Source organism: Chiloscyllium punctatum, chromosome 7, assembly GCF_047496795.1.
Source record: "Chiloscyllium punctatum isolate Juve2018m chromosome 7, sChiPun1.3, whole genome shotgun sequence".
NCBI classification, from domain to species: domain Eukaryota; kingdom Metazoa; phylum Chordata; class Chondrichthyes; order Orectolobiformes; family Hemiscylliidae; genus Chiloscyllium; species Chiloscyllium punctatum.
In genome coordinates this window covers 122,548,709-122,571,563 of record NC_092745.1, presented here as the reverse complement: position 1 = coordinate 122,571,563, position 22,855 = coordinate 122,548,709, and the positions used below count along the sequence as shown (strand labels likewise).

At 45.8% G+C, this 22,855-nt stretch overlaps 1 protein-coding gene across 3 annotated transcripts in view; it reads right to left on the bottom strand.

The window, feature by feature from the left end:
* The window catches only part of st6galnac5a (ST6 (alpha-N-acetyl-neuraminyl-2,3-beta-galactosyl-1,3)-N-acetylgalactosaminide alpha-2,6-sialyltransferase 5a), a 74,626-nt gene extending 70,833 nt beyond the window's left edge, over positions 1-3,793 (bottom strand). For 2 of the 3 annotated variants that reach the window (XM_072574758.1, XM_072574760.1), the window contains exon 1: positions 3,075-3,549. In XM_072574758.1, the coding sequence (XP_072430859.1) occupies positions 3,075-3,374 (300 nt within the window). In that variant the 5' untranslated portion in view covers positions 3,375-3,549. Of the gene's footprint in view, positions 1-3,074; positions 3,550-3,569 lie in introns of those variants that run through there. The other variant, XM_072574759.1, reaches the window with a different exon arrangement.
* Positions 3,794-22,855: the final 19,062 nt, after the last annotated feature.

The following is a 22,855-nucleotide window of genomic DNA, read 5'->3' as shown; positions in this document are numbered from 1 at the left end:
CGATCTGTTATCACTTAATATTTTTGAAGGTGGATTAGCCTTTGCCACGTCCTCCTTCTGCATCAATGGTTCAAAATCCTGGGACTCCCTCCCTTACGGCATTGTGGGTCTACCTACAGCGTATGAATTGTAGTGATTCAAGTGGGCAGCACATCACCATCACCTTTCCAAGGTCAAAAATTACACGACACCAGATTATAGTCCAGCCGGCCTATCTGAGACAGCAAGCTTTCGAAGCCCCTGCTCCTTTCTCAGGAAGCTGCCTAACTAACTGAGTTATGCCTAACTAACTGAGTTATGCCTAACTAACTGAGTTATGCCTAACTAACTCACTGAGGCTAACTAACTACCTCCAGCTATGCTGGAGGTAGACCCACAATGCTGTATGGGAGGGAATTCAAGGTTTCGACCCACTGACGTGGAATGAGGAAGTGACAAAGGTTACTCCATCTTCAAAAATAAGAAGAGACACCAAATCGACGGTCACATTATAGATTTTTGACTTGGCCCAACCCCAGTCCGACACCGACACCTCCACACTTTCTCAAGGGCAACTAGGGATGGGCAATAAATGCATGGCTCAACACAATGTCCATAAAGGGCCTCAGATTCCCTTCAGTTTATGGAAAAGGAAGCAGTCACTGAGTCCCTCGGCCCCATTCTGACATTCCGTTAGGAACAGATTACTGCAGATGTTGAAATCTGAACTGCAAACAAAGAAAAGTCATCTAGACTTGAAGCATTTGCATGCTCTCTCTCCATGGAAGCTGCCTGACCCACTGTGATCTCCAGCATTCTGTTAGATTAAGATTAATCTCTGCCTCAACTCAGTTTACCTGTCTTAGATTCATAAATCCTTATTCCCTTACTGAACAACAATCTATCACACTCAGATTTCAAAGCCTCCATTATCCGCAATCATTTGTGGAGTGAGTTCTGTATTTCTCATATTGAGGTGTTAAAGGCACTTTACAATTGTCTCTGAAATGGCCAAGTTCCAAGTTTAGCACTTTATTGCCTTGCTATGGACGAAATAATTACTCTGTTGTTTGTACCTTTATCATTTTAACCAGTTAAATCATATTTTAAATGTAAATGAATAAAGAGATAATACAATTTGTCCTTAATTCACCCCTTCATGTTTTGGCATCATCTAAATGTCACCCTACTGCCGATATAGAGTCATAGAGATGTACAGTACGGAAACAGACTCTTTGGTCCAACTTATCCGTGCTGACCAGATATCCTAAAGTAATCTGGTCCCATCTGCCAGCATTTGGCCCATATCCCTCTAAACCCTTCCTATTCATACCTCCATCCAGATGCCTTAGCAATGTTGTAATTGTACCAGCCTCCACCACTTCCTCTGGCAGCTCATTCCATACATGCACCATCCTCTGCGTGAAAATGTTACCCTTTAGGTCCATTTTAAATCTTTCCCTTCTCACCTTAAACCTATGCCCTCTAGTTTTGGACTCCCCTGAACTGGGGAAAAGATCTCAGCTATTCACCTTATCAATGCCCCCCATGATTTTATAAACCTCTATAAGGTCATCCTCCCACCTCAGTCTCTGACACTCCAGGGAAAACAGCCGCAGCCTATTCAGCCTCTTCCTATAGCTCAAACCCTCCAATCCAAATCTTCCGACTCTGACAATATCCTGTTTTACACTGTTGGAGATGCCACCTTTCACAGGAGATGTTAAACAGACGCCCTGACTGCCCTCTTAGATGCTATCAAAGATTTCTTCCCAGTGCTTTGGTCAATATTCATTCCTTGACAAATATCACCAAAAGCAGGCTAGCCTGCCTCCTCATTGGCATCTCCTTACTGGGGAAGGAGCTGAGATTTGGTGCTGGGAAGCATCAGTCCTAGAGGTGAGAGGTGATGGATCATGGAATTGCCAGGACGGTGGTAGCACAGGGTCAGAGTAGAAACAGGGTGTGAGAAGGGAAGTCAAGGCAGAGAGTGACAACTGGGAAAGGCATCACCAACCCATTGAGAAATGGACCAAGAAACCACCACCGCAGAGAAGTGGTCCCTCTCAACAATGTCATTAATAAAAATCACTTGCTGTAAACAGCAGAGAATGAAGAAGGACGGGTTTAACTGCTATCTTAGAATCCCTGTAGTGTGGAAGCAGGCTAGTTGGCCCAGTGAGTCCACACCCACCCACTGAAGAGCATTCCACACAGACCCCTTCCATCTCTGTAACCCTGCATTTCCCATGGCTAATCTAGCTCCCTGGACACTATGGGCAATTTAGCACAGCCAATCCAGCTAACTTGCACATCTTTGGACTGTGGGAGGAAACCCACACAGTCACAGGGAGAGTCACCTGAGGCTGGAATCGATCCTGGATCCCTGGTACTGTCAGGCAGCTTTGCTAACCACTGACCCACCATGCCACTCTGATTTAATCATTAATTAATACATCCCACTCCCCCTTCCTCGCAGCCTCTGAGTTTGCAGTGAGTAAGTTCCAATTCTCCAGCGCCTTCATTGGGAAGCCATGCTTCCAGACATTGTATCTGAATGACTCATCTCTGACGGTGACAAGGGGTCTCTCTGTAAACCCCTAAACTGTCCCTGGGGGCCTGATCACGCTGAGATCTTACAACAGAATCCAGCCCACATACAAGGAGTTCCCTGTGCCCTGCTCTTACCCCCACTGCCTGTCCTAATTGCCCTGTGGTGTTCCCTTTTCAACTTTACAAGTTCCCCTGAATCTCCCTCCAATGCTCTTTCAGGCAGTATGTTCAAACTACAGCCAATGGCTACAATCTGTTTAAAAGAAAGCCCTAATCTCTCTTAGGGTTCTCAGGTGTCCCCTTTTACGCTGTACCCTGCTGCCACTTGGAACCATCTCTCCACTCTGCATCCACTCCTCTCAATTAAAGCGGCAGATACCTCCTGAAATCTCTCCGTCAGTCTTCCCGGCTCCAACTTCACTAATGCACAGGAACCGCAAATGGGACCTGTCCAATTATGAACTAAATATCATCGAGCTGGATATGAGAAAGAGCGAGAGGGGAGGCCAGTGCCCAGCTGCTGAAATCCTGCCTCCTCTTACCTTGTGGTCCCTGAAATTGATGTATCCCTTCAGCAGGGGCAGTGAGGAAGGCTCCGGGCTCCTGTCTGTATCTCTCCTCCTCCTGGTCTCTGCACCGAACGACACCCAGGGACCAGCTCGGAGGTCGCTGGAGGAAGCGTACAGTACCAGCAGGGTGCCACAAGTGGAAATGCCCACAAACACTCCGAGCAGGTGCCTCTGCACAAAACGGGCACGCGAGGAACGATCGTTGCAAGGAGATAAAAGAGAGAGATTGAACAGTGCGCCACACGTGCGGGAACAGCACAGAGAAAGAGACATGCAAAGTGAGTTTCAAGATCGAGGTCCTTCTCTAGCGTTGCACAACATTATAACGGTTATCGAAAAGTTTAATTTGCTGGTCTCAATACAACACCCATCTGCATGCTGCAATGTCTACAGTTAAACTAGCCTTCAAACTGCAAGTAACAGCGAGATATACATTTGTAAAATCACCATATGCAAATTAAACATTACCACCAGCTTCTTCATTCTGCTGCTCTGCTCTTGGGTTGCAATCTCATCTCTCTCTCTCTCTCTTTCTCTACTTAGACTATTGCATTAGCTTCTCTCCTCCTCAGACAAGGGATTCTGCAAAGGTTGCATTCAGAGAACATACTGCTGGTGTGCTCACTGAAAATCTCGCACTGCTCTGTCTGTCTCTATTTCCCCTCAGTCTCTCTCCAGCATCATCTCCACGCTTCATGCAGCAGACTCCACCTTCAGCACTGATCGTGTCCACAGGAATCCGCAGGGTCCCAGTGCCTATTCCGCCGCACATCATCTTCCTCCCCTCTCCCATACTTCCACAGAAATTATTTGTGGCATCTGTCTCCTCCCTTTGTCAGACCTACAAAGGTCAGGGTGCTAATTAAATTGGAGGTGGTTTTGCAGCAGAAGTCTCAGACAGCTGGCAGTCAGACCTGTTGAGTATTTTCTATCAGATCTATTCCCCCACCCTGTTTCAAAACTGCTTCCCTTGCTGCAATTACAAAAGCGGGGGAGACATCTCTCTGTCTAAGATAAACCAACACAATCGTTTGACCTTTGCAAAGGTGGAACACTTGATTTGAGTTCCAAAGACATCCAAAGCGGGTCCCTTTAAAAGACCAGTACCAGAACTATCCGCCCTCTGCATTGCAAAATATCTCATTATACCTGAAATGATTGGAGACGCTGCTGAGAGAGGTGATAAGGAGCTGTCTGAATGTAATTAAAAGAGAAAATGTTGGAAATGCATGATGAAGAGTCATTGTCCGGGAGCGTTAATTCTGCACCTTTCCTCCTGAGTGCTGCAAGATCTGCTGAGGGATTCTAATATTTCCTGGGTTTTATGTCCAGATTTCCAACATGGCCAGTATTTTTCTCATGTGCAAATGCAAATCAGTTCATTGTCAAAAGCAAAGGCAGGTCAATGCTCTTTATATCTCCAACCATTCCTTTCCCTCTCCATATTTCCAAACTGTCTTTAATAAAAAGGCCCAGTGTGGGGAATTATATCTCTGGCTTCATTGCTGACAAGGCTCACCCTCTCCCCCCCAGTGTAAATGTTAGGAGTTGACCATGTGCTTTACAAATAAAATGTATCCCTTTGGATGAGGCAGTAAACAGAAGGACTGCCACCCTGTCACGTGGATGGGAAATATTTCATGGCCTTGGAGATCTGCTAGGACAGTACTGGTTGGTATGCTGGCTCAGTGGTTAGCACTGCTGCCTTACAGTGCTAGGGACCCATGTTCAATTCTAGCCTCAGGTGACTGCCTATGTAGAGTCTGCAAATTCTCCCTGCGTCTGTGTAGGGTTCTGCCACAGTCCAAAGATGGGAAGGTTAGGTGGATTGGCCATGGGAAATTGCCCATAGTGTGCAGGGATGTGCAAGCTGGGTGGTTTAGCCATGGGGAAATGCAGGGTTTTTCAGCAGGGGTCTGAATGAGATGGTCTTCAGAGGATTGGTGTGGGCTGAAGGGGCTGTAGGAATTTAATTCAATATCCCTCAAACACTAAGACCACTTCTGAAAAGAGTTTGTTGCTCTCTTGTTCTGCCAGATTTTCTCCTGTGTTCTCTGTTTTGATCACTTAATCAGATTATTCTGTGATGATCACATTTCTGTGTGTCAGAGCTTATTGTGCACAATGGGCTGCAATGTTACCTAACTTTATATCTTTTATCCATTACATCACTGGCTTTCGGGATGTTTTGAAGTTGTTAAGAGCCCTTCAAAGAATCCTTCAGTGTAGAAACAGGCCCTTCAACCCAACAAGTCCACCCCGACCCTCCAAAGAGTAACCCTCCCAGACTCATTACCCCACCCTACTACTCTACATTTACTCCTGACTTAACCTGCACATCCCTGAACGCCAAGGGCAATTTAGCACGGCCAATTCACCTAACCTGCACATCTTTGGATTGTGGGAGAAAACCAGAGCACCCGGAGGAAATCCATGTGGACACGGGGAGAATGTGCAAGCTCCACACCAACAGTTGGCCCAAGGCTGGAATCGAACCCAGGTCCCTGGCTAATGACTGAGCCACCTAGCTACCCTATGTAAATGAACTTTCTTTATTTAATCAGATAGCATGGGTTTTCTTACAAAATTGATATGGTAATTGAAAACAGTATCGGACTTGTGAGATGGTCATTGATCAAGGACAGAAAATATTCTTAGAATCATAATGTTTAACAACAGAAGAGGAGGTCATGTGACCATTGCACTTAAACTTTTATAAAGAGATATCCACTTCATCCTATTTCCCTATCTTTCCCTTATATCCTTTCAAATTCTTTGGTGCTCAATATCACTTCTTTTCTGAAAGCTGTGATACATTATAGAGGGGAGCTTGCAGGTTCCCATGTATCTGCTGCCTTTGTCCTTCTAGATGGTCATGTTTGTGGATTGGAAGGTGCTGTCTAAGGAGCCACAGTGAATTTCAACAGTGCATCCTGTTGCTGGTACATTCTGCACCACTGTGTATTGGTAGAGAATGGAGTGGGTATTTATTGAAGTGGTACCAACCAAGCAGGGTGCTTTGACCTGAATGGTGTCAATTTTCTTGAATGTTGCTGAAACTGTACCCACCCAGGCAAGTGGGGAGTATTTCATCACACTCCTGACTTGTGCCGAATAGATGATAGACAGGCTTTGGGGCGTTTGGAGGTGACTTACTTGCTGCGTGATTCCTAGCCTCTGACCTGCTCTCATAGCCACTGTTTTTGAATGGCTTGTCCAGTTTTGTTCCAGGTCACTGGGAACCTCCTGGATGCAATGCAGATGCCGAAACTGGGAAAATAGAATAAAATCCTTCTGGTATGACGCAAGGTGAGAGACAGTGTGGTGACGTTAGCTATGGGGGTCAGGGAGTGTACAATGAATGGTTATGGTCAGCCAAAACTTAGGGAAATGGAGAGAGACTAGAAAGGGATGGGGAGGGAAGAATCAGTGATGGACTGTGTAAAAGTGATGGAAGGATGGAACTGGGAAGCAGGTTGATGAAGTTTTCTGACTCATGGAGAGAGCAGGTAACAGCGGAGACAGTAATCCATGTATCAAGAAAACGGAGCCAAATAGATTAGATTAGATCCCCTACAGTGCGGAAGCAGGCCCTTTGGCCCAACAAGTCCACACCGACCCGCTGAAGAGAAACCCACCCAGACCCATTTTCCTCTGACTAATGCACCTAACACTACAGGCAGTTTAGAATGGCCAAATAATCTGACCTGCACATCTTTTGACTGTGGGAGGAAACTGGAGCACCCGGAGGACTGGGACCAAAACAGTTCTGCAGTTCAGTTTCCTGTGTTATCCAAAGGAAGACCATTAAAGTTAGTTTACTGATGAGAGAGTTGATAGTCCCCTCAGTCCAGGACTGAAAACAGACACATACAAGCATGCACAAACATTGCAGGTTTAACAAAGCTTTCCTTTATTGCTCAGAGCATTGAGGTCATGTTGCGGCTGTACAGGACATTAGTTAGGCCAGTTTTGGAATATTGCATGCAATTCTGAGCTATCGGAAAGATGTTGTGAAACTTGAAAGGGTTCAAATAAAATTTACAAGGCTGTTGCCAGGGTTGGAGGATTTGAGCTATAGGGAGAGGTTGAACAGGCTGGGGCTGTTTTCCCTGGATCATTGGAGGCTGAGGGGTGATTTTATAGAGGTTTATAAAATCATGGGGGGGGCATGGATAGGGTGAATAGACAAGTTCTTTTCTTTGGGGTGGGGCGGGGTTCAGAATTAGAGGGCATAGGTTTAGGGTGAGGGGGTAAGATTTAAAAGGGACCTAAGGGAAAACTTTTTCACGCAGAGGGTGGTGCATGTATGGAATGAGCTGTCAGAGGAAGTCATAGAGATCTACAGCACATAAACAGACCTTTCAGTCCAACTCTTCTATGCCAACCAAATATCCTAAATTAATCTAGTCCCATGTACCAGCGCTTGGCCCATATCCCACTCAACCTTCGTGTAACCATAAGTGGTGGAGACTGGTCCAATCACAATATATAAAAGGCATCTGGATGGGCATATGAATAGGAAGGGTTTAGAGAGATAGGGCCAAGTGAGGGTGAATGGGGTTAGACTAATTTAGGGTATCTGGATGAGTTGGGGCTGTTTCCGTCCTGTACATCTTTATGACTCTATGACTCTACCACTATAAGTGTTTTACTTGTACAAGATTTGTAGTAATATTATCACTCAAGGGAAAAATGCACAATTGCACAATGGTATCTTGGCCAGAGATAGCAGAACCTCTCGGTGATTTTCCACTTTTATGACAACATTGCAAGAATTTATTAGGCTACACAAACTGTACAAGGTTATGAGACGCACATTTATTTATGATCACAGGGCTCTGGCAATTCTTCAGACTAGCGATGTTGGAGAATTATCAGCTTCCATCTCGGGAATTGTTTTTTGTGATTTTGGCTTTGAAATCCTTCCCACAGAACTGCATGAGATCTTGGCTGTCAATTGTATTAGGAAACCCTGTGGTTGTGAAAGGCACTATCTAAATGCAAGTCTTTCCCGCAGCTTCCAACTGTGGCCTCCTTCACAGTTTGAAGTTGGTTGAAAGTAGTGTGACCTCTTTTGTGTTTGAACTCTACACCTGGATTCACACAAACTGCAATTGTACGCTCCAGCTTCATTTATTGGTCCTCCTACATTTACTGATATTCCTCCATTCTAAGCCTGACGTCGGTGGTGGGCAAGTTGTTGGAGGGAATCCTGAGGGACAGGATGTACATGTATTTGGAAAGGCAAGGACTGATTCGGGATAGTCAACATGGCTTTGTGCGTGGGAAATCATGTATCACGAACTTAATTGAGATTTTTGAAGATGTAACAAGGAGGATTGATGAGGGCAGAGCAGTAGATGTGATCTAAATGCACTATACGGTGTTTAACAAGGTTCTCCACAGGAGACTGATTAGCAAGGTTAGATTGCATGGAATACAGGGAGAACTAGCCATTTGGATACAGAACTGGCTTAAAGGTAGAAGTCAGAGGGTGATGGTGGAGGGTTGTTTTTCAGACTCGAGGCCTGTGACCAGTGGAGTGCCACAAGGATTGGTGCTGGGTCCTCTACTTTTCATCATTTATATAAATAATTTGGATGTGAGCATAAAGGGTATAGTTAGTAAGTTTGCAGATGACACCAAAATTGGAGGTGTAATGGACAGCTAAGAAGGTTACTCAGATTACAATGGGATCTTGATCAGATGGGCCAATGGGCTGAGAAGTGGCAGATGGAGTTTAATTCAGGTAAATGTGAGGTGCTGAATTTTGGGAAAGCAAATCTTAGCAGGACTTATAAACTTAATGGTCAGGTCCGAGGGAGTGTTGCTGACCAAAGGGACCTTGGAGTGCAGGTTCATAACTTCTTGAAAGTGGAGTCGTAGGTAGATAGAATAGTGAAGAAGGTGTTTGGTATGCTTTCCTTTATTGGTCAAAGTATTGATTACAGGAGTTGGAAGGTCATGTTGCGGCTGTACAGGACATTGGTAAGGCCACTGTTGGAATACTGCGTACAATTTTGGCCTCCTTCCTATCGGAAAGATGTTGTGAAACTTTAAATGGTTCAGAAAAGATTTACAAGGATTGTTTTTTGGATTAGAATGTGCAGACTACACACAGACAGTTGCCTGAGGTGGGAATTGAACCCAGGTCTCTGGCGGTGGGAGGCAGCAGTGCCAACCACTGTGCCACCATGCTGCACCATGGTGTTGCCAAGGTTGGAGGATTTGATCTATAGGGAGAGGCTGAACAGGCTGGGGCTGTTTTCCCTGGAGCGTCAGAGGCTGAGGGGTGACCTTATAGAGATTTATAAAATCATGAGGGGCATGGATAGGGCAAATAGACAAGGTCTTTTCCCTGGGAGATTGGGGGGGGGGGGCGTGGGTCGGGATGTCCAGAACTAGAGGGCATAGATTTCAGGTGAGAGGGGAAAGATATAAAAGAGACCTAAGGGGCAACTTTTTCACGCAGAGGGTGGTATGTGTATGGAATGAGCTGCCAGAGGAAGTGGTGGAGGCTGGTACAATTGCAACATTTAAAAGGCATCTGGATGGGTATATGAATAGGACGGGTTTGGAGGGATATGGGCCGGGTGCTGGCAGGTGGGACTAGATTGGGTTGGGATATCTGGTTGGCATGGATGGGTTGGACCGCAGGGTCTGTTTCTGTGCTGTACATCTGTATGACTCTATGACTCCCTGTCCATAGATCCTTTTCATCGTTTGAGTTTATATGTTCCTTACCTTTCTTTCCTCATTAAACTCTCACTTTCTTTGTGGGGTGGAACTATAAGGAGGAGGAACATGCTTCTCTCTGGATAAGCTCCATCCAAGGGCATGAAGTGGGCATTTAACGCAGGGGTGATGTATTGGCTTTGGACATCAGGAATGCGGCGTACCCTCACCTGGATGATCCTGTGACCTAAAAGCTTATGTTGGGAGGATAGGTTTGCAAAAACGTGGGTTATATTCCATCTCCTCCCAAATCCCCCTGGATATAGAAAATTGAGAGGCGATGTGAACAGAGTGAATCAGTTGTTGACAGGATTGAAAAGAGAAGCTATTTCCTTCCTCTGACTGAAAAATGAAACGTGAGGGACGCTATCTGATAACTGGGCCAATTAGGCTAGAAAGTACAGCTTCATACATGAAGGGTCAGAGATTTTCTTTCTTTGATGGAGTGCGGGTGTCAAGGGCAAGGCCAGCAATCTTTGTCCATCTGTAAATTGTCCTTGAACTGAGCAGCTGGTCAGGGCCATTGGAGAAGGGAGGGGGAGAGGAGTCCAACACCAGAGGACATATGTTTACGGTGAGAGGGGAAAGATTTAAAAATAATCTGAGGGGTAATATTTTCATGCAGAGGGTGGTACATGTATGGAATGAGCTGTCAGAGAAAGCAGTGGAGGCTGCTACAATTACAACATGTAAAAGACATCTGGATGGGTATATGAACTGGGAGGATTTAGACCGGGTGCTGGCAAATGGGACAAGATTAATTCAGGATATCTTGTTGGCATGGACAAGTTGGACTGAAGGGTTTGTTTCCATGTTGTACACCTTTTTGTTTCAGATTAGATTAGATTACTTACAGTGTGGAAACAGGCCCTTCGGCCCAACAAGTCCACACTGACCTTCTGAAGAAGAGCAACCCACCCAGACCCATTCCCCTGATTAATGCACCTACGGGCAATTTAGTATGGCCAATTCACCTGGCCTGCACATCTTTGGACTGTGGGAGGAAACTAGAGCACCTGGAGTAAACCCACACAGACACAGGGAGAATGTGCAAACTCCACACAGTTGACCAAGGCGGAAATCAAACCTGGGACCCTGGTGCTGTGAGGCAGCAGTGCTAACCACTGAGCCACTGTGCCACCCATAAGAGTCAAGATAAGAAAGGCGGCCTCTCTGACTCCATGAGTGTTAAGAGTCAACCACATTGTTGTGGGTCTGGAGTCACACATAGGCAGAGACCAGGTAAAGATGGCCGATTTCTCAAAGGGCATTAGAGAACCAAAGGGGTTTAGACAACAATTAATAGTAGTTGTCATGGTCACCATGATGTAGAGGTGTTGGTGTTGGACTGGGGTGGATGAAGTCAGAAGTCAAATGACACCAAATTATAGCCCAACAGGTTTATTTGAAATCACAAGCTTTCAGAGCACTGCTCTTTCATCAGGTGAAGAGGGGCTATGCTCCGAAAGCTTGTGATTTCAAATCAACCTGTTGGACTATAACCTGGTGTTGTGTGACTTCGCCATGGTCTCCCCCTGTACTGATTTCAATTCCAGGTGAATCAAATGAATTTAAATTCCTAAATCTGTCATGGTGGAATTTGAACCAACAACCTCCAGACCATGAACCAAGAGGACCAGCTCAGAGGGCTACCATCTCCCATACTTCCATTGCTGACAGCAATTCGCTTTTGTTGACTCAGTGTGAAAAAGGTTATGGGGGCTAAGGGAGATGAATATAATTGAGGTGCACGCTAGCCATGATCTAACTGAATGACAGGGGAGAGCCAATGGGCTGAATGGTCTCCAGCTGCTCCTGTGATCTAACTTTACGTGTTTAAGTGTTTGCAATGGAACTTGAACATGTCACTGCCTGACTCAGTGGTGAGAGAAATACCAACTGAGCCGTGGCAGACACATCAAACACTAGAAAAGCCAAGAACTTAGACTTGGCACATTGGTGATTAATGTGAAAGATGTTCCAAGTGATAGATGACCAAGCAACAACAGATGGGGTTCCATCGTCATCCTGAAGTGATAGAGACATATCTGCTTGGTTAAATGTCCAAATGTGTTCCTAAATTTATATGTTCTTGTGAAATGTGACTAGAGCGTCTGTAAGATTGTGTCACGAAGAGTTTTGCTTTCCTTGTTTAAGGCAGGATGTACATGTGTTGGAGACAGTTCAGAAAAGGTTTACCAGAATGATACCTAGAATGAGCAGGTCGTCTTGTGAGGATAGACCTTGGGTAGGCTGGTTTGCTTTCACTCGAGCGTAGAGGATGAAGGGGGAATTGATGGAAGTGTATGTGACAACCTGAATGGACTAGGGGGCACCCTTTAAGGACAAAGACAAGGAGAATTTTTTTTCTTATAGAACTGTGGAACTCAGAAGGAGATGTCAAGGGGGCTATTAAATATTTTAAAGGCAGAGGTTGATAGATTCTTGTTAGGCAGGGGAATCAAAGATTATTGGGGTAGATAGGAATGTAGAATTTTAAACGCAAATAGATCAGCAATTATCTTATTGTGAATGGCAGAGCAGATTTGAGGGGCTGAATGGTCTACCACTTCTTTTTATACAATGGAAGAGTGTGTGACATCCTGAATGGACCAAGGTGGACAAGGCCAGAACTGGTGTGCACCCTAGTGCAGTCTTGCACTGGAGCATCAATCTGCACACTTTTGATATAGCAGAATGACTCAAGTGGCTTCCCATTATCAACAGAATTTGACACTAAATGCTTAGCAAGCATACAAACGTAGAAAACCAGAACAGGCCATTCAGCCCTTTGAGCCTGTTCCGCCATTTAAATTGATCATGGCTGATCATCCAACACAGTCCCCTATTCCTGCTTTGATCCCTTCAGCCCTAAGATCTAATTCTAACCCCAACTTAAAAAAAAGTTCAATGTTCTAGCCTCACTCGCGCTCTGAGGCAGAGAATTCCAAAGGCTCATCATCCTCTAGTTGCAGAAATTTCTCCTCAGCTCAGTCCGAAATGGCCTATCCTGTATCCTTAGACTGTGATTTATTGTGGGTCTGGATTCTCTGGTCATTGGTAACATCATTCACGTGTGGAAAGTATTTAGTCCTGTGAGCATTTTGTAGGTTTATAGGAGATTTCCCCCTCATTCTTCTAAACCCCAGTGAATATAGCCCTAACCAATCCATTTACTCTTCACATATCAGTCCTACCACCCCAGGAATCAGTCTGATAAACCCTAATTGCACTCTGTCCATAACCAGAACATCCTTTCTCTAGATAAGTACATTATGGCAGGGGTGCAAGAGCTTTTAATGGATTAAGGGACAAGGTGGAGAGGTTCAAGGAAGGAATTCCAGAATAGAACTGCAATCCCTGGCAACCCTCCCAGGATGTGGTGGTGAAATGTTGAAGTTAGGAAAAAGGCCGTTGGAGGAGTGCAGGCCTCTCAGGGTTATCGAACTGGGAGAGATTACAGAGCTGAGGGGAACAAGGCCATAACAATTCCAAAAACAAGGAATGTGAATTTCCAACGTCATCAGACAAGGCATCATTGAGAGCCAGGGTGTAGGCTGATTGGGACTTAATACACGTTTACGATGGATGCAGCAAAGCCTTGGATAAGCTCAGCTCGATGCAGGTTATAATCGTGTATTATTAGACTGATCGACACTGGCATTGTCGCCTGGAGTTCGCCAATTGAAATTAGGAAGCAAGTCCGGCTTTAAGAAAACTCGGAAGACGAGACAGTCTTGCATTTCTTTAACACATTTCCTGACCTCAGTGTGACCCAAATGATTTCACGGGCAAGAAAACATGGTTTTGAAGCGTGGGTACTGTCACATTGTAGTCAGCCGATTTGTTCGTTCTGAAGCCCAACAAATTGTGATGAGCTAAAGGTTTGGCCATCTGCTTTAGTGGTGTGATTTGTAGGATAAATATTGGCCTCAGCACCTGACAGAGTTCCCTTCACTTGTATGAAAACAATGCTCCGGGGTTTTGTCCACCCACCTGATAGAGCCTGGGCCGAACAACTTCTCCAAAGGTTGGCATCTCTGATAATGCACTTCCCACTCCATGTTGCTCTGTGGATAACAGCGTTCAAACCTCTGGAGTGTTACGCGCTGATCCAGGACTGACACTTTGATTAAGTTAATTATCACTTTCTGAAGCTGTGAATTTACCAATAACGGTTGCCGAAAACTAATTTATTTCATGCGATAGCTAATTCCCTCAAATGGCGGCGGGAGCTCTCTTACTGGCATGTGGGCTACTGCAATGGCAGCAATGGGAAAGTTAAATTTCTTATCGTTTGTAAATAAATCATTTTTCATTGTCTCCTGAAAGTCTTGTTTCCTGGGGAGGAGTTGGTTGCTCCAGAAACACTGGTTGTATGTGGGCGGTCATCAGCTGCAAACATACTGGAGTGCATTTAACTTCCTGATATAACATGGGGGAAGCTGAACTCTAAGCAAACAACTACAAGTAAGAGTGACTGGATAATCACTAACAGCAAGAACCTGATTGATCCTTCCCTAGTTGACCTGAAAGCAACTGCACTGCAAAGATTCTGCACAGGAGGAGCCCATTCAGCTCTCAAACCTGTGCCAGCTTACTGCACAAGTGCTCTCATTCATTGTATTGCCTCTGTCCATTGTTCCATCGCCCTGCAAATCCTTTTCATGACCTGGCATTCATCCAAATCCATTTGGAGAGCTGCTGATCAATGGCTTTACGTCAACGCCCACTCCACCCCACCTTCCAGGCAGCACATTCAGGTCAGAGCCACTCACTGCATAAAAAGAACGTGCTCCTTGCCTTCCTCCCTCTTCTCCCCATTCAGCACAGCCCAGATTTGCAGGCCTACCCTGGAAACTGCCCATGGAAATAATGCAGAAATCCCCATAAATTAGCTTTATTGTTAAGTGCACTCAGATGAACGCAGAAGGTAATGATACTGCTTTGGCGCCATCTTAGGTACAGGGTACCCAGGTACATAGACTTAAGTATGTATTCCAGACTGAAGGAATTATAAATAAAAGTTCAGCGTAAGAATAAAGAATCTTTCTTTTTAAAATGTACTCATATTTTAATCTTTTCACCAAGTCCATGCCAGCACAGAGACTTCAGACTGTCAGGGCTGAGTCTCGAGACCACACTAGGCTTTAAACCTTGAGGTCTCACTTCCAGGCCCCAAACGCCTTACTTCTGCTCTGGGACTCACTACCCACCCACCCCCCACCCGGGACTCTGTACCCCATGCCCCAGCCTCCACTCCGGGACACACTAACCCCCCACCCTGGCCTCCACACTGGGACTCACTACACCCCCCACCCCCGCCTCCACTCCTGGACTTACTACCCCCCCACCCCGGCCTCCACTCCGGGACACACTACCCCCCCACACCGGCCTCCACTCCGGGACTCACTTCCCCCTGCCCTGGCCTCCACACCGAGGCACACTAGCCCCCCCCGACCCTGGTCTCCACTCTGGGACTCACTACCCACCCCCTCCACCCTGGCCTCCACTCCGGGACTCATTACCCCCCTCCACCGCCCCGGCCTCCACTCCGGGACTCAGTACCCCTGCCCCGGCCTCCACTCCAGGACACACTACCCCCCCACCCTGGCCTCCAATCTGACACTAACTATCCCCCACCCCGGCCTCCACTCCGGGACACACTACCCCCCCACCCTGGCCTCCACTCTGAGACTCACTATCCCCCACCCCAGCCTCCACTCCGGGACACACTAGCCCCCCACCCCTGCCTCCACTCTGGGACTCACTTCCCCCTGCCCTGGACTCCACTCTGGGACTCATTTCACCCTGCCCTGGCCTCCACTCCGGGACTCACTACACCCCTGCCCCGGCCTCCACTCCGGGACTCACTACCGCCCACTCCATCTCTGCTTGGCACTCACTCCACCTACCCTGGCCTCTGCTCCAGGACTCACTACTCTCCCCCTGCCTCATTCCAGGACTCAGTACTCTCCCACCCCCGCCTCACTCCAGGATTCAGTACTCTCCCACCCCCGCCTCACTCCAGGACTCAGTACTCTCCCACCCCCGCCTCACTCCAGGAATCACTACCCTTGTGCCAGTCTGGCCTGTGACCCAGCTCCAGGATTCTCCAGCTTGGCTTGAACTCACTTCCGGATGTGCTGTCTCTGTGCCGGTCTGGTTACCCAGTTATTCCCTGGAAGGAGATGGTATAATCAAGACTTCAGGTACAACAACAATTCTCTATTTGTCCACTTTATCCGTGCAGCAATAACTGCTACAATTCCTTATTGCCTGCTATACCTGCATACTAGGTTTCTGCAATTCACCCAGATCCCTCTGCACTTTGTACTTTCTGTCCATTGAGATAATAAGTTGCTTTTCTATTCCCACGAGCAAAACAGATGACCTTGTGAGAAACAAAGCCCACTCACTTCAATAATTTCAGTCCGAGACAAGATCTGAATCAATTGTGTCACTTATTTTACGCTTGCAAGTGGGTGTGATGTCCCGTGTCTAAAAGGCAGAGGACATACACACCCCAGGTTCAATTCATACATAATATTTATATGATTTAATGTCCATTGTTTTACACTGCTCCCTCCCCTGCTTACATCATCCACTTCCCTAAGACCGGCCCCCATTACCCCTGTTTGCCTCTTGCCTTATCCGGCCTTGTCTGTGATAAAATGCTTATTTCTGGCCTCACAAGGCTGTTTGACCTTACCCTGCTATAGGTCATTGTTAGGCATATCCCTTCTTCATCATTATCTACCCCCTTCATCTGTGCCTTTCCCGAGGCCGTTCTGATCCCTATGACCCTTTTAATTGGGGTTTGTTCCTGTGTTTTCGTAAAAGTGGGAAGCACATGTTTATACCTACTGTTTGTACAGGCGTATCTAGCTTAACTTCATCCCCTCACAACATCTTATCTACTTGCCCATAATGTCTACCTTCTGACATACAGTTTTAGCTAATACAAAAACAATTATATATTTCCTCCACATCGTTTCCATTCTTGTTGACTCAGCTCGTGGCTAAAACAATTACACACTGGTGTGAGTTCATTTTACTTTGTAAGATGGAATTGCAGAATTGCAGAAGTAACATTAATTTACCTATATCCCACAATTTCCCCCTTTTCTTTAATTACCATTTGTTATCTTCTGCATTTTTCTTTTAGGGGCACCTGTTTCATCAAGGCTGTTTCAATCAGTCTTTGGGTGAGCCCTCGTATACAGGGTATGATCATTTTTATTAATTGTTACCCACCAAAAGAGAGCTGACACAAAGCCTGCTGCAATCTGGTTACAAGCCTTGAATTCATCAGGTACCCCCCAGGGACTCCTACCGAATCGAGATAAATCCTGTCATCGAAAGAAGTGTCTAACAGTAATCTCTTACCCCTTCCCTTTTTCCCTCCTATCTTTTCCTTCTCAATGCCAGGGTAAATGGAATTGCCAATTGTACAATTGCACATATCCCTCTCCAATCTGGAGGTAGCGTGGGTCTCAATATTTTGCCTCCACAGTACCACCACAGATCCGCTCGGGGAACCTTTAGTGCTGAGTAGTTCCCTCCCTTCTCCATTTCGGTTACATTCTTAATCTCTGTACATAATTTCAGCTCCCCCAAATCTTTCGACTGACTTGTACCTCGTCTATGCACACACGACGTGTGATTTCCAACTGCGGCAGAAAACGGGGGGGAACTTTTACATCTTTCTTCTCCAAGGGAGGGAACATCAGTGATAGGGAGGTACAATTCCTATCATTCCACGCAGTCTCATCCTGATACAGGGCTATCATACATTTCATGCCCTTCCTGTCTCGCTTCCACCCGAGCGGAAAGGAAACCACCTGGGCCACTAGCCTACCAGAGGCACATGCAGAGCAATTGCTCTTGTTCAGACTTTTCACAGTATACTTTACCCATTCAACCCAGGCATTTGCATCCCCGTACCCAGTTTCTATTTCAATGGTCTGTTTCAAGTCCTTTACTTCTATAAATTTTACTACTTTAGGATCATCGGGAGGGGTGAAAGATTGTATCTTATTACCCAGTAGTTCTACCCGTTTTCCCCGTCCTACACTAATTCGGAAACAATAGCCCAAGAAATCCTTCCCATTTGCTTTCATTTCTATCCCAAACATTTCATTTCATTGTATCTCATAGGTCCCCCCCCCCCCCCCCCCCCCCCCCCCCCCCCCACCTGGATTGTTTCGTGCCATGTGATTTTCCTTATCATTAGGTATATTGGGTTACACTTTTTATCAGGACAATCACGAGCTGGTCGGAAGGGGGCCTGGTGTACTGTGATGAGACCATTATACTAAATACCATCCCCAAGGCCATCCCCATAGGACTTAAGATGTATCTCAGAGCTGCGGTACTGTCTCTGATTATCTACATCCCCACAATTTACTAAGCTGCATACATCAGCGTCTATTACTTGTGGATTATCAGACTTGGGGACCGTTAATAATACATATGAAAATGATATTTGACAAAATCCCAATACTAAAAGGGCTAGCATCATATCTCTAGCAGCATTCCCAGTATTCTAAACATCATGCTGAATATACAATCTTACAGAAATAATCCCGCGCTCACGTCGCCACTGTATAATCAGTTACTCAAAGTCTCCTTAGCCTGAGTTTCAGCGAATCTTGCGTTGATTCGGCTGTCCAGACTTCTTCCTCAACTGGAGGGTCCACTCGCCCTTTGATCCGAGTGTAGTGAGTCCAGCCTTTCTCTGCTGTCCTTATCGCTGTTTCAGGGGTCAAAAGAGCCTGGTACGGCCCTTCCCAGTCCGGCTGCAATTTAGTCTCTGTCCATGATTTTACTAAGATTCAATCTCCCGGCCGGATGGGATGAATGGTGCATTCAAGGGGTGGAGTCTGTGCCAATAAACCCTGTTTCCTGAGGAAAAACAAAGAGGAGGACAAACCCAGTTTCTACTTCTTTAAAAACAAATCTTTAGTTTCGGGACTTGGCAATTCTCCATTCGTTCCCAAGTAAGGTAATCCAAATAAGATTTCATAGAGGGATAGTCCCAAATCTTTCCTTGGGGCTGTTCGTACTCGCAAGAGAGCTATAGGTAAACATTTGATCCAAGGGAGTCTAGTTTCTATTATCAATTTAGAGAGCTATCGTTTGAGTGTTTGGTTCATTCTCTCAACCTTTCCTGATGATGGCGGGTGCCACGGAGTATGGAACTCCCAGGAAATTCCCAACCCTTTCATTACCCCCCGTAACACTTTAGAGGTAAAGTCAGTTCCTTGGTCAGAATCAATATGGTTCACGAGTCCATATAGGGGAATTATGTGCTCCAATATTGTTTTAGACACTCCACTCGCAGTGGCGGTAGCTAGGGGGTATGCCTCAACCCAACCAGATAAATGATCTACTATGACCAACATATATTTTAGTCTGCCTACCCTGGGGAGTTCAGTATAATCTACTTGTATACTCTGGAAAGGTCTCAATCCTGGGTCTCTTCCTCCCGGGGTCTGTTTTCTCAAGACTTTCTTATTTACCTTTCTGCATATGATACATCCCTCACATATTTGTTTAGCAATTGTATATATTCCTTTACATCCATATTCCCTAAGAACCAAATCACACATTGCTTGTACTCCCCAATGGCTGCCTTGGTGTAGGACAGCCATAATGTCTCGCATCATCATTTTGTTCAACATTCTCCTTCCATCAGGTAACCTCCAATGCCCGTCTGCTGTTTTTACAGTCCCTAAATCTCTCAATTCTTTTTCTCCGCTTTCAGTAAATATTGGAGCTTCCCGAGGACCTGGGACAGTAGGTGTTAGGGAATGAATCACCACTTCTTGTGGGTTCAGGGCTGCTTCCTTAGCCACTTCAGCAGCTAATCTATTTCCCCTAACCTCTGGTTCATTTCCTTTCTGATGACCATTTACATGCACTACTGCTATTTCTCGGGGAAGTAATAGGGACTCCAAGACCCGTTTAATCAATTCTTCATGTACTAATTCTTTCCCTCGGCTGTTGATCAGCCCTCGTTCCTGCCATATCTTGCCAAAAGTGTGCACAACACCAAATGCATATTTAGAGTCAGTGTATACTGTTCCCTCTTTATTCTCTAATGCTCTAAGGGCTCTTTCCAATGCATAGAGTTCACAAGTCTGAGCTGACCACCCATTTGGCAACCGTCCTGCCTCCACCACACTACTGTTTGTCCCGTCTCTACGACTGCATACCCATTATGTCTTTTCCCTTCAATCACCCGGGATGATCCGTCTATAAAAAGTCTAACCCCTGCATGAAATGGAACATCTCTGAGGTCCATGCGGACCTTAGTTTGGTATTCTATAATGTCAAGGCAATCGTGCCCTGGATTCTGAGGAGAGTCTCCTTCCCCTTTCCAAAGAAAGGCAGCTGGATTTAAACAATTGTCAGTGACCAACACTAGATCATCCTTTTCTATTAATATTGCCTCATATTTCAGAATCCGCGAGTCTGTCAACCATCGCCCAGCTTTTTGGTTTAGGATTGTTCTCACTTGGTGTGGAGTGCTTACTATTAGGGCTCCCCCAAATGTAAGCTTTCTGCTTTCCTCCACCAACAGTGCAGTGGCAGCCACAGCCTGCACACACTCAGGCCACCCCCGGGATACTGGATCCAGTAGCTTCGAAAGATATGCTACTGGTTGTCTCATTCCTCCCCACCTCTGGGTCAATACTCCCAAAGCCGCTCCCTTATCCACGGTAACAAAAAGGTGGAAAGGTTTATCTAGAGAAGGTAAGGCTAACACGGGGGCATGGATCAGATCTCTTTTGAGTTTCTCAACTAGTTCTTTTTCCTCATCATCCCAACTTAGACATTTTGGTTCCCCCTCTAATAGTTTGAGATATAATTTCTTAGTCTTCAGTGCATAGGAATCAATCCACAATCTGCAATAACCCGTTAGACCTAAAAATTTGCGTAACTCCCGTTTAGTGCTGGGCAGTGGCATCCCCACTATTCCCTCTATCCGTTCCCGGCTTATCTTTCGCTTTCCCTCACTAACTAAATGTCCCAAGTATTTCACTTCTTGCTCCACATATTGTGGTTTGTTTTTAGATACCCACAGTCCCTGCTCTCCCAGGAAATTCAATAATTTGTTAGTGGCTTCTACTACTCTTTCTCTTCTTTTTCCTGTTACTAAGAGGTCGTCTACATCCTGCAACAGGGTAGTCCCCTTGGGGCTGCTAAATTTCTCCAATATTTGTTCTAACATCTGTCCAAATAAATCCGGGGATTCCATAAACCCCTGGGGAAGCACAGCCCACCGGTATTGCTGTTTCTGTCCTGTCTTAGGGTCTTCCCACTCAAAGGCAAACAAATTCCTACCGTCCTCTGCCAAGGGACAAGCCCAAAAGGCATCCTTTAAATCTATCACACTAAACCATTTGTGGTCATGAGGGATCTTACTTAATAACATAGAGGGGTTTGGCACCCTGGGTGCCTGATCTGTACTATTCGATTTAATGTTCTCAAATCCTGCACCAATCGATAAGTTCCATCGGATTTCCGCACTGGTAGTATTGGGGTATTATAAGGAGACATACATGGCTCCAACAGTCCATCTCTAATCAATCCTTCAATTACTGGCTGCAGTCCTCGTTTACCTTCTATGGAAATGGGATATTGTCACTCACAGACAACGTCCCCTTTCCTTTTTTTTAAAAAATTTACTTCAAGGGGAGGGATCTATAGTTTTCCACAATTCCCTTCCCTAGCCCATACAATAGGGTCTATCTCTCTCTCCACATCCTCTGTCAACATTGCCTTTTGTACAACTAATTCTTTTTCCTGAATTCCAATCCCCAGTCCTAAGAGGATAATTAAATCTCTCCCTAATAAGTTACTTCCTATATCAGGGATATACAACAGTTCCCCTGTGACCCTATCCTTAGGACCTTCTATCATCATAGGTTCAAATACTGGAACAGTAAATCCTTCCCCTTTTTAACCCCGAAACAGTAATTGACCGTGTTGACATTCCTACTTTCTTTGGTTTAAAATTCAGCGATGACCGTGCTGCCCCCGTATCTACTAGGAAGACTACCTCTTCCCTATAGGGTCCCACCTTCAGGTTTATCAAGGGTTCCTGGTGGGTTCCCGGGGGCAGGAACCCCTGACACCCCTATACTTCATCAAAATTCATAAGCGGAATTGCCCTCTCTTCCCTTTTCAGAGCAGGACACTCCCGCTTAAAGTGCCCTATCTTTCCGCAATAATAGCATCCTGCCTGTGGAGACCTCCAGCTCTGCCCCTGTCGCTCGAACCCTCCATCAAACGCTCCCCCTTGTCCTCTCCCTCTCCCTCTCTGTCCTACATGCTGCCACCCGCCCCTCCGGTTGGTCACTATTGGTTCTACTCTTTTCTTTAACTACCTCATCAACCGCAGCTACCATCATTTTCACCTTCTGTTTCTGTCTCTCATCCTCTCTCTTTGCAAACACTTTCTGTGCCTCTCTTAACAATTCATCTAATGGCTTTTCACTCCACCCTTCTATTTGCGGTATCTTTCTCTGTATGTCTGGCCATTCCTTTGTCACAAAAATGTACTTTCAAAAGACCCTGTGCCACTGGGTTCTCAGGGTTCATTCCAGAATATTTCCACATTGAGTCTCTTAATCTCTGCAAAATAAAAGCTGAAGGAGTCTCATCTTTCTCCTGTCTAACTTCAAAGACTTTAGTCAAATTCTGTGACTTCGGAACTGCCTCTCTTATACCTTTTAGAATCAGGTCTTTCAATTCCTTCATTTCTTCTCTATGCTCCGGATTTTGGTTTTCCCACTGGGGGTCTCTGAGGGGAAACTTCACCTCTCCCTGTCCAGCATCCCCATCTCCAATGGGATGTTCCCTGTCCCATATTTTAATGGCTGCTCCCCATATAAGTCCCCTTTCTTCCCCAGTAAATAGTATATTCAAAATAGACATTAACTCAGCCCAGGTATACAGACTGCGCCCCAAAAATTGATCAGTTTGTTCAGACAACCCTACCGGAT